This window comes from Lithobates pipiens, unplaced genomic scaffold, assembly GCF_037356315.1.
Source record: "Lithobates pipiens isolate NorthernLeopardFrog02 unplaced genomic scaffold, aLitPip1_a1.2 Scaffold_18, whole genome shotgun sequence".
NCBI lineage: Eukaryota > Metazoa > Chordata > Amphibia > Anura > Ranidae > Lithobates > Lithobates pipiens.
In genome coordinates, this window is record NW_027507758.1 from 159199678 (window position 1) to 159216835 (window position 17158).

The 17158-nt window shown below is 48.4% G+C and overlaps 1 protein-coding gene across 1 annotated transcript in view; it reads left to right on the forward strand.

The window, feature by feature from the left end:
• Positions 1-4671: 4671 nt before the first annotated feature.
• WDR27 (WD repeat domain 27) overlaps positions 4672-17158 on the forward strand; it is a 577860-nt gene continuing 565373 nt past the window's right edge. The window contains exons 1-2 of the mRNA XM_077486311.1: positions 4672-5188; positions 9692-9890. Coding sequence (XP_077342437.1) covers positions 9702-9890 — 189 coding nt within the window. The 5' untranslated portion in view covers positions 4672-5188; positions 9692-9701. The remainder of the gene's footprint in view (positions 5189-9691; positions 9891-17158) is intronic.

Here is a 17158-nt window from a genome sequence, read left to right on the forward strand (position 1 = left end):
CTAGTCCTCATGTGATGGGGACCTAGGCCTGATGTGATGGGGGGGGGGTCCTGTGATGTGATGGGGGGTCTTCTGATGTGATGGGGGTCCTGTGATGTAATGGGGGCCTAGTCCTCATGTGATGGGGACCTAGGCCTGATGTGATGGGGGAAGGGAATGCACTTGCATTGTCCAGTAGGGGTGCAATGGATCATCACCGATCCGTGATGCGAACAGGTCACCCTGTTCAGATCAGCACACGCCACGATCCGCGGAGTGCCCCGGCAGCCTCGGCCTTAGGAAAGGCCGTGGCTTCGGCCTAGCTCCGTAGCGGCGGCCATCTTGGTGCACCCATTTACAATGTGATCGCTTCGTCAAATGACGGAGCGATCACTTGTAAACAAACTGGCGTCATAGTGATGCCAGTTCCTCTCTCCCCTCTGTGTACTGATCTGTACAGTGGAGGGGAGAAATTGGAAGGCAGCAGCGCTGCGGGCTGCATCTGTTGTGTCCACAGAACTGCTCTGTGACAAGTGCAGTCACAGCCATCCCTCCATACCCAGCCAATACTCTGCCGTACCCAGCCAATACTCTGCCGTACCCAGCAAATACTGTGCCATACCCTGTAATATCCAGCCATACTCGGCGGTAGCCAGCCGTACCCAGCCATGCTCAGCCAATATTACAGTGGGGGAGATATATATTACAGTGGGGACTATGTTGTGGTGGAATTTTAACAGGTTTTTGATACTTTTTTTATTTGCACTAACATACAATTTTTCAGGACAAGCTTTCGGGGTATGTCCCCTTCTTCAAGGTCCAAGCAGTACTGATTTACAAATTTTTAAAAATTTGTAAATCAGTACTGCTTGGACCTTGAAGAAGGGGACATACCCCGAAAGCTTGTCCTGAAAAATTGTATGTTAGTGCAAATAAAAAAAGTATCACGGACAGTACTCAATTTTCTATGTCACAATTGCACTAATACGGCTACAATCACATTAAACAGGTTTTTGCAAATTCAATTATTATTGGCTGATCCGAAAACTGATCCAATCCGTGACTCAGATCCGAGGAACGATCCGGTCCGTGAGTTTTTTGGATCCGTTGCACCCCTATTGTCCAGTAATAGGAGACTTGTAACAGCGAAGCAAGGGCGTACTGTTCCGGGGGCCAGATGGTCAAAAATCATGATTGTTTTTCGATCAATGCAACTAGCTGGTGTATCAAGAACCCATTACATCACAGTGTGGCTGATGCTGCTGTTAGGAAGTTTTTAGTGTTTAGGAGTGTGTGCACTGTGCCACACTCCAAAGATTCCTCACCTACTTGTGGTACTTGTACTAATACCTGGGTTTCTGTGTAGCGCTCTTTCCTCTTGTAGTAGAGTCCTGGGCTCTTGGAGGCATATTGGTGACTTTAAGAGTTAGGGACAGCTGACATCCTTCTGTGTAGAGTGGGTTAAAAGGCAAGTTGGGTGCAGTGCAAAAAGAATTGATGGGAACTAGACACTTGTTTAATGCACAGAGATTTATGGTCTCTTAACCACTTTGCCGCCTGGCCTATAGCAAAATGACAGCGGCAAAGTGGTTTCAAAATCCTGACCGGGCGCCATATGAGGTCCTCATGATTTTGATCCACTTTGCACCCCCGGGGGCGTGCATCGCGGCGATCGTTGTTGCGGTGTGTCAGTCTGACACCCCGCAACTACGATCTCAATAAAGAGCCTCTGACGGAGACTCTTTACCACATGATCAGCCGTGTCCTATCATGGCTGATCACAGTGTAAATAAGAAGAGACGTTGATCGTCTTTTACTCACTTGCGTCTGTCAGACGCAAGTAGAGCCGATTGGCTGCTCCTCTGACGGGGGGGGGGGGGTCTGTGCTGATCGATTATCATTGCAGCCTCCCCCGAGTATGCCCACACTGGACCACCAGGGACACCACCAGGGATGCCCAGCACCAGGTATGCACCCCCTAGACCACCAGGGATGCCAGTCAGTGCCCACAATGGATGCCAATCAGTGCCCACAATGGGCATCACTGATTGGTATGCATTATTGTTTGGCACTGATTGGCATCCATCAGTACTATATAATACAATACAGTGCCGCTTATCAGTGACCATCCATGCCCATCTGTGCCGCCTATCCATGCCCGTCCATGCCGCCTATCCATGCCAATCCTTGCCAGCTATCAGTGCCACCTATCAGTGCCCATCCGTGTCGCCTTATCGGTACCCGTCACTGCAGCCCCATCAGTGAAGGAGAAAACTTTTATGTCTTTTTTTTATTTGTTTAGCAAAAAAAAAAAAAAACGCAGAGGTGATCAAATACCACCAAAAGAAAGCTCTGTTTGTGGGAAAAAAATGATAAAAATTTAATTTGGATACAGTGTAGCATCTCCGACCTTCTCAGGTGACCAGCACTCAAAGGAGCTCTCAAAGCGTCTCCTCAGATAGGTCCCTGGCTTGGCACTAACTCAAGTTTTCCCACTTCAGCATCTCTGGTTAGTGAGAAGACTGCTTGGGTAATGGCTTTAGTTACTCAAAATGGTCTCTGGTACCACGGTGTATGGTCCCATTGTGGCGACAGCTGTTCCTTTTTACCTCCCGACCGCAGCTTGTTTTCCCAGACAGGAGCACTGTTGCTTCTGGTTGGACTACAAGCTGTAAGTCCCAACCCTACGCTGCTCTCCCACAATGTCCCTCAGGCAGCCTAGCAGCCAGATGTCCCTGGGATAGAAGCTAGCCATGTGACCTAGCAACTCAGGGCAACACATCACACGTCCACATGAGGACTAGGCCCCATTACATCACAGGACACTCCCATCACATCAGAAGACCCCCATCACATCACAGGACCCCCCCATCACATCAGGCCTTGGTCCCCATCACATGAGGACTAGGCCCCCATTACATCACAGGACCCCCATCACATCAGAAGACCCCCCCCATCGCATCAGAAGACCCCCCATCACATCAGGCCTTGGTTACCATCACATCAGGCCTAGGCGCCCATTACATCACAGGACACCCCCATCACATCAGAAGACCCCCATCACATCACAGGACCCCCCCATCACATCAGGCCTTGGTCCCCATCACATGAGGACGAGGCCCCATTACATCACAGGACACTCCCATCACATCAGAAGACCCCCCATCACATCACAGGACCCCCCATCACATCAGGCCTTGGTTACCATCACATCAGGCCTAGGCCCCCCATTACATCACAGGACACTCCCATCACATCAGAAGACCCCCCATCACATCACAGGACCCCCCCCATCACATCAGGCCTTGGTCCCCATCACATGAGGACTAGGCCCCATTACATCACAGGACCCCCATCACATCAGAAGACCCCCCATCACATCAGGCCTTGGTCCCCATCACATGAGGACTAGGCCCAATTACAGCCATGAGGCTGTTTACCGCGTGATCACAGATGGTTCCGCCCCACCCCTCCACGGCGACTGCGGGCGCGCTCTGCGCGTGTACGTTGGTGGCCGCCCCACCTCTCCATGGTGATCGCGGGCGCGCTCTGCGCGTGTACGTTGGTGGCTGCCCCACATCTCCACGGCAATCGCGGGCGCGCTCTGCGCGGGCACGTTGGTGGCGGCGTGTTCCCGGGAACACTGCTCGCCACTGATGCTGGTAAACAGCCATTGGCCGTTTACCACGCAATTGACTGTGATCATTCCAAATGCAGCCACTGTGCCCAAATACAGACACTGTCGCACACACTGTCCCCAAACGCAGACATTGTGCCCCAAACGCAGCCACTGTGCCCAAATGCAGCCACTGTCCCCAAACGCACACACTGTCCCCAATATTGTGCCCATATTCTTCAGCTTTAAGGCCCCTTTCACACTGGGGTGGTTTTCAGGCGTTACAGCGCTAAAAATAGCGCCTGTGTAGCGCCTGAAAAAAACCGGCCCCTGTCACTCCAGTGTGAAAGCCGGAGGGCTTTCACACTGAAGTGGTGCGCTGGCAGGACAGTGAAAAAAGTCCTGCTAGCCACATCTTTGGAGCGGTGAAGGAGCCGTGTATTCACCGCTCCTACCCATTGAAATCAATGGGACAGCGCAGCAATACCGCCGGCAAAGCGCCGCTGCAGCGGCGCTTTGCGGGTGGTTTTAACCCTTTTTTCGGCCGCTAGCATTCTATGATGGGGAGCGGCCATATTGTTACACCCAGCTGAGTTTTGCATTTTACACTTATTTATAACAGTAAACTGAGGTTATATAGTAAAATACAGAACTTAGAACTCTGTCTGAATGAATTTTAAAAGCAGCAGCAAGCCTGCTCATCTCACAGGTTTGCTAATCTGACAAAAGTTGGCTGCTTTTAAAAATTCAATATCTAAACATTCAGATGGAGTTCTAAGTACTGCATTTCACTAAATAACCTCGGTTTGCTGTTATAAGTAAGCGTAAAATGCAAAACGCCGGTGGGTGTAACAAGATGTCCACTTGCATCCTTCTCAATGTATCCTAACTGTGGGCGGGGTGCGTGGTGTAGCAAGATGGCGTCGACGAAATATCACTTCCGTTCCACAGTCTGACGGGTCGCCTAATCTGACGGGACGTAGCAAGATGGCGGCAATGGAACGTCACTTCCGTTACAAAATCTGACGTCGTAACACAGGAAGTAGTGACAGAAACACCAAAGTTCTATTTAGCTCTATAATGCCTCCAATGCCTTTTTCTCTTTCTATACACATATTTTACGGTAACTTGCATGAATCTATGACATTCAGTACGTGGTGACACTATCTTCACACACGCATGCGCTTTCTCTTCACTTCATTCTCGTCTCTGTGGTTCCTAACAAAATATCGACCAGCGCCACCTACCGGCGCCACATTCGGCGCTCGAGGAAGAGTAATAGTGCCCCCTGGTGGCTTGATGAGATTCTGTCATGATACTAAGCGAACGCCAGCTAATTACCACCTGCCTCCCTACCGCACTGAAACCGATAAAAAAAAGAAACATTTGGAATATATGTTTGTTAAATATGCGCAGAAATATTAGTATCTAGTGAGTATCAAACGGCAGCCGTTCTCTGTCAAGCACATGGTCCTGCCCTGTCCTAGGAAGGTGCCCATGACGTCATGGTTGTGGCCCTCCTGGCTCGCCGTATTGTGCTGTTGCTAGGATACAGAACGCATGCTGGTTTTGTTGACAAAAGACTTGCACGAGGTAAGAAGTGTGTCTGTAGCTGCTGACTGATTAGGCGGGTGTGAGGGGAGTTCTAGTATGGACATATATTTGTTCTAAATATGTTTTCATTAAAATGTTTAAGGCTTGGGTCACATATATGGGAATTGGATTCATTTTGAGCTGCATCTGATTGGCAAAACGTGTGAATCAAAGTGGCTTTCTCTGGAGCTGGTTCTCTTGTCTGGGGGCGGCCGCAGTGCGCTTTTAGGTCCAGTGCAGCTGCGATTTCAAGTGTCATACAGTTAACAAATTCACACTTCAATCACACCTGAACCGGCGAGCGAAACCGATCCGGACTGTAAACACTCCTTTGAAAAACTGCGATGAACTAGTGTCCGGACCTATGTGAACCAAGCCAAAATGGCAACTCCAGTAAGTATCCATGTCTCATACCTGATGGACCACCATGGAAGCTGACGATCACTGTAGTAGTTGGCGTTACTTCCATAATCTTCTGGATTCTGCGCTGAGCATGCTGACCACAGGTAGGGTTGCTACAGCCCCAGCATGCCCTGGGTCATGGTGGGACTGTGATGTCATAAGGGGCGGGGTCACCAGATGACATCACCCAGTGACCAAGCCCCATGCCTATATAAGTGGTTGCGCCCATCGCACACAGCATTACAGCGGGTGAGAGCGTCATGTCAACATCAGAAGAAGAGAAGAGGGAAGAAACGGACGAAAAAGACCAGGCCAACGCTAGAAAAAGAGCGGCAAAAGAGCAGAAGATAGCAGAGGAGCCCGGGAGAAGAACCAGAGACCGGAAGAGGAGACCGGAGAGCGGAAGAAGAGGCCGGAGAGAGCAGAGGAGTCGGAAGAGACCCCCGGAGCTGCCTAATAAATTACTTTAAAAACCTGTCTTGTGTGTTTTTTTTATTGACCCTTATTTCTCCCAGGTGGATGGGTAGGGGTACGATGTACACCATACTCATTCACATAGGGTGGGGGGCTGGGATATGGGGGCCCCTTATTAAAGGGGGCTCCCGGATTCCGATAAGCCCCCCGCCCGCAGGCCCCAACAACCAACGGCCAGGGTTGGCGGGAAGGGGCCCTTGTCCTCATCAATATGGGGACAAGATGCTTTGGGGTGGGGGGTATTGGCGGGGATCCAAGTCGAATCCCTGCACCAGTGTGAACCCGGCCTCAATGCCAGCAATGCTTGTTGCTCATTGGGAGAGGAAGAAAATAATTTTTCCTTTCCCGATGAGCGAGCCAGCTCGAAGCTGGCTCCCGGGACCGGGCTCGCAAGGTGTCAATCTCGCCGATAAAAGCAACGAGATTGACACAATATCGTGGTCTGAGAGGGAGGCAAACCCCTCCCTGCCAGAGAGCTAATTATTCTGCGATTGGCCACAGCCAAAGTCGCCTGGCCTGGGTGCGAATTGAAGTTGTGTTGAAGTTGCCTCCAAGTCACCTTGCAAAGTTGCGCTGTAAGTCGTGTTGCCCAGTGTGAACTGACCCTTAGTCTGCTAATTAACCACTTGCTTACTGGGCACTTAAACCACCCTCCTGCCCAGACCAATTTTCAGCTTTCAGCGCTGATGCACTTTGAATGACAATTGTGCTGCCATACAACACTGTACCCAAATGAAATTTTTATCATTTTTTTTCCCACAAATAGAGCTTTTTTTGGTGGTATTTAATTACAGCTGGGAGTTTTATTTTTTGCTAAACAAACAAAAAAAGATGCAGAATTAAAAAAAAAAGAAAAAATCATGTTTAATAGTTTGTTATAACATTTTGCAAACAGGTAATTTTTCTCCTTCATTGAAATGCGCTGATGAGGCGGCACTGGTGCGCACTGATAGGCTGCACTGGTTGGCACCGATAGGCACAGTTAAGGTGGCACCGATAGGCACAGATAAGATGGCACCGATAGGCAAAGATAAGGCGGCACTGATGGGCAAAGATGGCACGGATGGGTGGCACTAATGGGCACTGATAGGTACCACTGATAGATGGGACTGATGGGCACTGATAGGTGGCTCTGATAGGTGGCACTGATGGACAGCACTGATAGGCACTGGTAGATGACACTGATGGGCAAGGATATGTGGCACTGAGGTGCAGCACTGAGGCAGATTGTGGGCACTGATAGGTGGCACTAATGGGTGGCACTTTTTCCTATACTTGAGTGGCACTGGCAGGGGGCAGGTGGGCACTGATGAGCTGGCCCCAGCTCGCCGTGATCGGGACTGAAGTCCCTCTCACGGCCGCCAGTGATTACCAGCTCTGTTGTGATCACATGATCAGCTGTCATTGACTGACAGCTGATCATGTGGTAAGGGGTCAGGATCGATCCCTTGCTCTGATCTGTGATCAGGCGAGTCTCATAGACTCGCTGATTACAGAGCGCGCCGCGCGCGCCCCTCAGGGGGCGCGCAGGCCGCTCGTGCACGGGACGACGTCAATAGACGTCGTCCCGGCAAAGCAGGTCTGCGCTGTAGACGTCATTCGGCTATAGCGCGGATCTCAAGCGGTTAAAGGGAGTGATTAATTGTCTACAAGTGCTAAAGGTGCTCTAAAGGTACTAAAGTTACTAAAGGTACTCTATAACTTTCTGTAGAATGCACTCTGAGCTTGCAAACGTTTTGCTTTGTGGAACTTTGCCAAAGTGGGAAATTTGACTAAGTGGAGTTTAAAACAGGAGATTTTAACAGGAGTCTTCTAACCTGTAAGTAACATCTGAAATTTACTGTTAGTAATCTTCCACTGTTCTTCAATACTTTTCACCAACTCATTGTTTTCAAGGCCCTGGTAATAAAGGTCAAGGCAAATGCCGGCTTACAGGTACAGTATGCCTATAGGTGGACTTTTCTAAACTCTGTGTCTGCCCTTCTGTCCAACATATCTATAAATGCCATGGAGTTGTACAGGGGCAAGGTGGTGTGGCAGGCTAGCCTTTGAAGAGACGCATTGATTTTGAGCATTATCTTATATCTCTGGGTCCTTCAAGCGACAAGAATTTAACTTTGTCTACTTCTCGTCAATAACCTCTTTTATTATGAACCAGAAAGATGGGTAAAACTTTATTTGTAATCCAAAAAAGTGCCGCTACACCAACAAATGAATGAACACAATATTAGATAATGTGTGGTGGCCCCTTTAAGAGATGTGTACGCATCTATTGACCAGAATATATAAAACCAAAAAAAGGTGTCGCTACACAAAAAATCTCTACAACCTTTGTTAAAAAGAGTAGACAATAAAAATATGTTTTGTGAGTCTGTATAGAGGGTTCATATGATAAAAAACGCTCAATATGGACTTACATAAAACTTTATTTAGATAAGGATATAACTTCCTCGCTTTTTTTTTTAAAGGAGGCTGAGATTGGTCGAGCAGGGGGATGGTGTCAGTAATTTTTTATTTTATATTATTTTTTTACAATTACATTTTTTTTAATCAGCCCTGTTTGTGGGCTTTGGTGAGATGTCAGGGGTCTAAACAAACCCCTGTCATCTCCCCTTTGAGTCAGAGAAAGGGGCTGAGGACACAGATTCCCCAGTCCCTTTCTAAGCAGCCTCAGCATTGAAGATAAATAGATGGGAGACAGAGGCTCCCGTTCCTTCACAATCTAAAGCAGAGTAAGCACAGGTTACTCTGCTCAGTTATCACAGGACACTGGAATAATCGGTAGAAATCACTTTCTGTGTCCAATTCAGACAAGGGGCTGGTAAATTACATATTTATCGGCCCCTACCTCCACTCTCCATCCTAACACATCCCCCCAGCAGCTGCGCGGGGACAAGGGGGCCAGAAAAGCAGGACAGGGGGGGGGGGGGCAGTCAGGGATGATCGGTGCGGCAGGAGGGACAGCTGCAAGCACCGATCTCCCTGTATAGCATTTCAGCGGACAGCCCCAGGAGGGAGAGGAGGAGAAGTGTCTGTCAGCTGCTTCACTGAAGGCTATACAGGGAGATCGGTGCTTACAGCTGTCCCTCCGGCTGCATCGATCATCCCTCACTATCAACCACGGGATCATCCATGTGTGCAGTGTGGGTCACAGTGACCCCCCCTTGGGTCCGGGGGGGAAGTGAATACCCTGCACACATGGATGATACATCACTGCATCACACCAAAAATCCCCCAAAATCCTATGTATTTACAAAACCATAAGGGCCCTACCATCTCTCATGTTTTCTTTTTTTCTGGTGAACGTCTTCCCTGCCACAGCTCCGATGGAGGATTACTATCCTGCAAATACCTTTTAGGAATGTACTGTTAACACCAGCTACAAAGTAGCCATATTTTAGGAGCAAAACACTGTAATAACACTTGTGAATTAACCTTTTACATACAGAGAACAGCAAGAATAAAAATATTATATAATGCAATGTTGATAATATTCTTGTGTATTTCTAAATGATAGTATACAGTGTTTCCAAATGCAGACACTGCTGTTTATTCTCAGTCACAGATCAATCAGTGCTATGATGTTTTTGTTTAACAATTTTTTGCTAATAATTTATATTATTGTAGGTTTTTACCAATGAAAAGGATGACCGAAGCATCTTCCAAGGATGATATGTTTGTTCAGCCTATGGTTTATGAGAAGCGATCTACAGTATCCACCTCTCCTCTATCCCATATACAGCTTGCATGTACCCATCAGTACTGTGCTTTCCCATTGAATAAAAATGAGCTCTGCATCTGGGACACAGCTAGTCCACATGAACAGGTAATGGTCAGCACTCTACTCTCATAGTGTTTCTAAATCCAAACACCTTGCCTCCACCCTGGGACTGGACAGTAAAAGAAGAAGCAGCACACTCATGAGTTTATCTCCGTCACTCTGCTGTTTCAACCAGTCAGCGTGGCTCCTTGTGCTGCTTCTGTCTCCCCCTTTCTGAGCTCTGCTGTACAGAATGTACAGTAGACTACAAAAGGCTAAATTCAGATACTTACACTGCTTGCCATTAAAAGTACATTTAATGATGTATAATTTATTGCAGCGCTACATTAATTTGTACCTTTTATGTCTGCCTTGAGCTCCCTTTTTTTTTGTTGTTTTGTGCTAACAAAAGATACATGTCATTCACAGCAATGTACAGCAGTGCAATGCTTTGCATTTCTGTACATCACCATGTAGTTCAGCACGGTGCGCTGCAATAAAAATGCAGCAGGTCTGCGTTTTATCTCAAGCATGCTGCAGTGCAGCGTGAATGGGACACATAGGAAACAATTGTTTTCTGTGTATCCCTGTGGTGAGAGACATTTTATCATGCAATAAAACATCTGTCACTGCATATAGTGTGAATTAACCCTAAATCATACCTGATCCTATCGGTAAGGTTTTTCTCCAGTCATCTTCCAGGACGGCACACCTGAGAGATGACTGGTCCACCTGACAGGAAACACAATCAACAACGAATTTAAAAGTCCCCACCCTTCCCTCAGACCCTCAGTTCTTGATTGTGTTTCCCACAGGATGACAGCGAAACCAAGTTTCTTTCTAAAAAGTTTTTTCCTTGGGGTCTGGGACCCTGTGTTTTTTTTCTCGTGAGGTTCTTTTTTCCTTTTAGGGACTTAAACAGACAGGGTCTGTGGTGCTCCCTTGTATACCCCCAAGAGAAATCTTGGGGGGGTATGCCTCATTCAAGGTCTCCTTAGGGAGCCTTGTATGAGCCTCGTGGGACAGGGGAGTTGTCCCAGTAGGCTATTCCCCTGTTGTATTGGCCTACCTGCACATTCGTTGGTGGAGTGGTGAGGTGATGCCTTTCCTTATGCGGACGCGGATGGCGTGCGTTCCAACGCCACAGCGCATGTCCGGAAGTCCAAGGGCGTCACTTCCGGGTATCGAGTTCCGGAAGTTGAGATGGCTGGACGCACCGATGTGCGTTCCAGCCTCAGTGCGCAGGACCGGAAGAGGCCGTGCGTCATTTCCGGGCGACGGACCTCCTTAAAGATGGCGCCGAGCGGCGCGGTTTTTCAAACAGAACGGGTGTGCTGTAATACACCCAGTCTCCTCGTCCTGCAAGACGCTTTCCTGGCACTTGGAAAAGACAACAAGGGGATGCTCGAGACCTGATCCAGCGATCCTGCAGGGCAGCAAATCGCCGTGGAAGAGGAAGGTCCGTCTGAGCAGACAGTCGTTGAGGTCGCCACTGGGGGTGAGTGATCCAACTTTATTTAGGGGCAGGGTTCTCGGGGTAGAGCTCCTGTGCCCCTTTTAGGACTTGTGTAGCTAAAATTGTCTATTTTTTGACTATTCCCAGGGACCGAAAGCTCTGCCCAGGGGTCAGCTGCTAAGTCTAAGGGGAAGGTTACTTCAAAGTCCAGGCGTTGTGGTTACTGTAACGCTAAGTTAGCACAAGACCACTCCAAGCCTTTCTGCGATCGATGTATCATCAAGCTCGCAGGCAGGGAGACCGCTCAGGTCGTGAAGGAATGTAGGGCCTTACAAGCAGAAATGTTGGCTACCCTTCAAACTTTTCAGTCCACCCTTGTGAAGGGTTTGCAGGAAGTACCGTCAGAGAGTGAGACTCCTCAGTTACAGGAAAATCTTTCCACATCTTATGCGGAAAGTTCCCAGGGCCAAGTCTCCCTATTATCTGAAGTGGAGGAAGGCCAAGTACCAGATTGTAGTTCTGGAGAGGAAGATTCAGACCAAGATAGCCAGGGGGAGGCTAAGCTTGGGGGATTTTTGTTCCCGAGTGAGGACATGGAGGGTTTATTAAAAGCCATTTACGCCTCAGAAGATATTCAGGTTCCCTCTGCTCAAGTCTCAGCTCAAGATAGAGTATATAGAGGTCTAGGAAGGTTACAGACCAGAACCTTTCCCATCCACCAGTCTCTGAAGGAGATAATCCTTAGAGAATGGAAGGAACCTGAACGCAAGCTTCTCAAACTGAAAGCTTGGAAAAGGAGGTGTCCCTTTAAAGATGAGGAGGAGGAAAAATTTTTTAAGGCTCCTCGCTTGGATGCAGCCTTAGCACAAGTATCTAAGAGGTCTGACTTATCCTTTGAGGATTCCGGAAATATCCAGGATCAGATGGATAGAAAGTCGGAAACTTTACTCAAAAGAGCCTGGGAGGCGAATGCGGCAGCAATGGCGCCTGCCCTAGCTTCCGCCTGTGTAGCCAGAAATGCTGACACCTGGCTGGGCAAATTAATGGATCATGTTTCCCGCAGTAAGGAGGCTAAAGAGATTGTAGACTCGCTGGAAGTAATCAGTCGAGCAGTAGCATATGTGGCAGATGCAGCTGTAGAAACTGTTAGGACCACAGCTAAAGCAGCAGCACTTTTGAACTCTTCCAGGAGAGCTCTATGGGTCAAGACTTGGGATGGGGATTTTACTTCCAAGTCTCGCCTATGCGGTATCCCCTTTGAGGGTTCCTTGCTGTTTGGTTCAGGCCTAGATCAGGTTTTGTCCCGATCTACGGAGAAGGGCAAGAAATTTCCTGTAAGGCCCAAGAAAGAAAGGGGTAAGAAATTTTTTCGAGGCCCCTATTCAAAGTCTCATCATAAGGGGAAAACTGAACCAAGGAGAAAATGGAACTTGGGGAAAGGAAAAGAAAAAAGTACAATTCTTTTCTCCAGCTCCGGAGCCTCTCAGAAAGAAGGCAAATGACGCCACCGTAAAGGTAGGCGCAAGACTCCGCGATTTCCTTCCACAGTGGGAAAGGATCACGCAGAGTCCATACATTCTAAACCTTTTAGAAGTGGGGTACAGACTAGAATTTCAGACCCATCCCCCACAGGAATTTCTGGTTACTTTTCCTCCCAGGGACCCAACCAAGGCAGAAGGGTTACTGAAAAATCTAAAGGAGCTAGCAGAGCAAAGGGTTATTACTCCAGTACCAACCAATCAGCTTACCCAGGGTTTTTACTCACACGTATTTGTGGTTCCAAAACCCTCAGGAAAATTTCGGTTGATAATAAACTTGAGAAGACTCAACCGTTACCTGCTTCACAAGAAGTTCAGGATGGAGAGTATCTACTCAGTAAGAAAGCATCTGCAGAGAGGAGTCTTTATGGTCACCCTGGACCTAAAAGACGCTTATCTACACGTACCCATTGCTCCCGAACACCAGAAGTACCTACGCTTCGCAGTTTGTATACAGCAGAGGATACAACACTGGCAGTTCAGGGCTCTCCCCTTTGGGCTGGCGGCAAGTCCGAGGATATTCACAAAGGTGTTAGCCGAAGTAGTGGCATACCTACACCTGCAGGGGATAAGGTTAATACCCTACCTGGACGACTTGCTGATCTACAGTGTCGATCAGAGGCAAGCAGTAATAGACAGAGACATCGTGTTGGAAACTCTGGAGACCTTGGGCTGGATGGTCAGTCAGGAGAAGTCCTCACTGACTCCATCTCAGTCCAAGTTATACCTAGGCTACCTGTTAGACTCGCAGGCACAGAAGGTATTCTTACCAACAGAAAAGGTAACGAAGGTCCAGAATGCGGTTGTCACCCTTCTCGAAAGAGGAGAAGCCTCTCTGAGATATATAATGAGATTGCTGGGCCTCATGACGGCCTGCATTCCGGCAGTAACCTGGGCACAACTCCATTCTCGGGAGCTTCAGTCTTTTCTACTTGCCTCATGGGGAGGAAAAAGAGAAACATTAGAGAACAGAGTGCCCATCACAGAGGAGGTATCTCGTTCTCTGCGGTGGTGGCTCGACCCACAGAATTTGTTGAATGGTCGCCCCTGGTCTCAGGTAAACCCTTTGGTCGTAACCACGGACGCCAGCGCCTGGGGTTGGGGGGCTCATCTGGGAAACCGATATTCCCAGGGGTCCTGGAACCACAGCCAAGCCAGGGAGTCTTCCAATTTCAGGGAGCTTCTGGCAGTAGGAAAAGCCCTAGACTATTTCCGAGAGGAACTGCAGGACAGGGAGGTTCAGGTCCTCTCGGACAACCTGGTCACGGTGGCATACCTAAACCACCAAGGAGGGACAAGGTCGGACAAACTAAGACGGTTAGCGCAACAGATCCTTGTGAAGGCAGAAAAGAGGGTCCTTTCATTGTCAGCGATTCACATAAAGGGCTCACTCAATCTGCAAGCAGATTTTCTAAGCAGACAGCCCATCCTTCAGGGGGAATGGGGATTGAGCAAAGAAATCTTCTTCCTGGTGTGCAAACATTTTGGCAAGCCAGAAATAGATTTGTTCGCTTCCCGGGAGAATGCGAAGGTTCTCAGGTTTTTCTCCCTTTACAAGGATCAAGAAGCAGAAGGGATAGACGCTCTTGTACAAGTATGGGATTTCAGACTGGCTTATGCCTTTCCCCCATTGGTGCTCCTTCCCAGAGTCCTGCAAAAATTAACCTACTCAAGGTCAGTCCTGATACTGATAGCACCCTGGTGGCCCAAGAGAGTTTGGTTTCCCACCATTCAGAGTCTCGCGATAGCTCCCCCACTGCATCTGCCGGTGCAACGAGACCTACTCAGTCAGGGTCCAGTCTTTCACCCCGACCCGGGTCGTCTCTCTCTGACAGCATGGCTATTGAAAGGGAAATACTCCGAGACAGGGGCTGTTCGGAAAAAGTGATAGATACTCTTCTCCTCAGTAGGAAAGGCGTCACCAGAAAGATTTATGCAAAGGTCTGGAAAGTCTTCTCCCACTGGTTACAGTCTAAGGAGGGGGCTCTCCAGATGATACCCACCATCCTAGACTTTCTTCAGGAGGGGGTGGACCAGGGTTTGGCAGTTAGCACCCTAAAGGTCCAGGTGGCAGCCCTGTCCGTGTTTTTTGATAGGAAGCTAGGACAGGAGCCGCTAATAAAAAGATTTTTATCGGCCAGGGAAAGGGTAGTTCCAGTTAGGTCGGTCAGTTGCCCTCCATGGGATCTGTCCCTGGTATTAGATGCCCTAACAAGGGGGCCTTTTGAGCCGGTGGCTCAAATTTCGGTTAAGCTTTTATCATTTAAGTTGGCCTTCCTCCTGGCTATCACTACGGCCAGGAGGGTGAGTGATATACAGGCTCTGTCGATTAAAGAGCCGTTTTTGCGCATCCTAGAGGATAGGGTAATCCTCACTCAGGATCCTCTTTATTTGCCAAAGGTTGCTTCATTATTTCACAGAACACAGGAGATTATTCTCCCGTCCTTTTGCCAGAATCCTAAGAATAAGGAAGAAGAAAGATTTCATTTCTTAGATGTCAGGCGTTGTCTCCTAGTCTATTTAGAAAGGGTGAAAGACTTTAGGAGATCCAGTCATTTATTGGTCACTTTTTCAGGGAAGAAAAAGGGTCTTCAAGCATCTAAATCTACGATAGCTAGATGGGTTAGACAGACCATATCCATAGCTTATAGACAGGCAGGTAAACCAGTACCAACCCGCCTTAAGGCGCATTCAGCTAGATCCCTAGCGACCTCCTGGGCAGAGAGGGCAGGCGCCTCAATTGACCAGATCTGCAGAGCAGCAACATGGACGAGCCATAGAACATTTCTGAGGCACTACAGAGTGGAGCTGTTGTCCCCTCAGGATTTGGCATTTGGCAGGAAGGTCCTACAAGCGGTTGTCCCGCCCTAAAGGTAGGCCTGAACTTCTTGCTTATCCTCTCAGGTGTGCCGTCCTGGAAGATGACTGGAGAAAATGACCAGTTACACTTACCGGTAACGTCTTTTCTAGGAAATCTTCCAGGACGGCAGGCCTACTCCCTACCCTTGTTTTATTGGTGTGATATATTGATTCTTCACAGAATGTTCCCTCTGACACTGGTGTGGGATTTTCTTTACCATAACTGAGGGTCTGAGGGAAGGGTGGGGACTTTTAAATTCGTTGTTGATTGTGTTTCCTGTCAGGTGGACCAGTCATCTCTCAGGTGTGCCGTCCTGGAAGATTTCCTAGAAAAGACGTTACCGGTAAGTGTAACTGGTCATTTTCCAACTGAAGCTTCCTTTCTGAGGTGTTAATGCTTACTCAATTAATTTGCGTCATTGTAATTCTTTACTGCACGCACCCGAGTTTGACTACAAGTTGTCATACCAGTGAACAGTAAACTAGCACATTTCAGTAAGGCCGCGTACACACGCGCGGACTGTTCGCCCAACTTTGTCCGTCCAACAGTTTCAGCAAACAGTCCGCTCAAAATTAGCATGGACGGACATGCCCACACACGACGAACGAACAGTTTGCTGAAACCGTGCGCGATGACGTGAACAGCACGTACGACGGGACAAAAAATACGACGTCCTATACACTGCATTATAGCTTTCGGCGTGAAAATCCTTTCTGAGCATGCGCGCAACTTTGTTTGACGAACAAGCCTACACACGAGCGGGCTGTTCGCTGAAACAAGGTTTCAGCGGACAGTTTTTCGGAAATTCCGAAAAACCTTGTCCGTCCAACTGTCCGCTGAAACTGTCCGCTGAAAGCCCACACACGAGCGGACTGTCCGCCCAAACACTGTTCAGCGGACAAAGTTGGGCGAACAGTCCGCCCGTGTGTACGCGGCCTAAAACTGACATTCAGCCCTCTATAGAACACAGACTCATCCATAATGCAGTATTCTGTGTAATACTGTATAATTATCTTCTATGATGGCAAGAGCCATCTAGTGGTCATAATGCATATTTTCCCTGATTGAGGTATTAAAAAAATACCACATCATGGCCACTAGATGGTGCTTATGATCGTAGTAGATAATTACAGCATACACTAAGTTGTCAAAAGTATTAGGACACCTGCCTTTAGACCCCTTTCTCACCAGGGCGTTTTGCAGGCGCTATAGCGTTAGAAATAGCGCCTGCAAAACGCCCTAAAGAAGCTGCACCATTGTGTGTATTGTGAAAGCCCCTTTCACACCAGGGCGTTTTGCAGGCGCTATAGCGTTAGAAATAGCGCCTGCAAAACGCCCTGAAGCTGCACCATTGTGTGTAGTGTGTAGTCCATTATGTGTCACTTACCCGACACAGGAGCCAACGAAGTCACCGCTGTCCCCTGTAGTTCCGAGTGTCCATCTTCTTGGTGGGTCTCGCTGCTCTGGCGCTTTGATACGC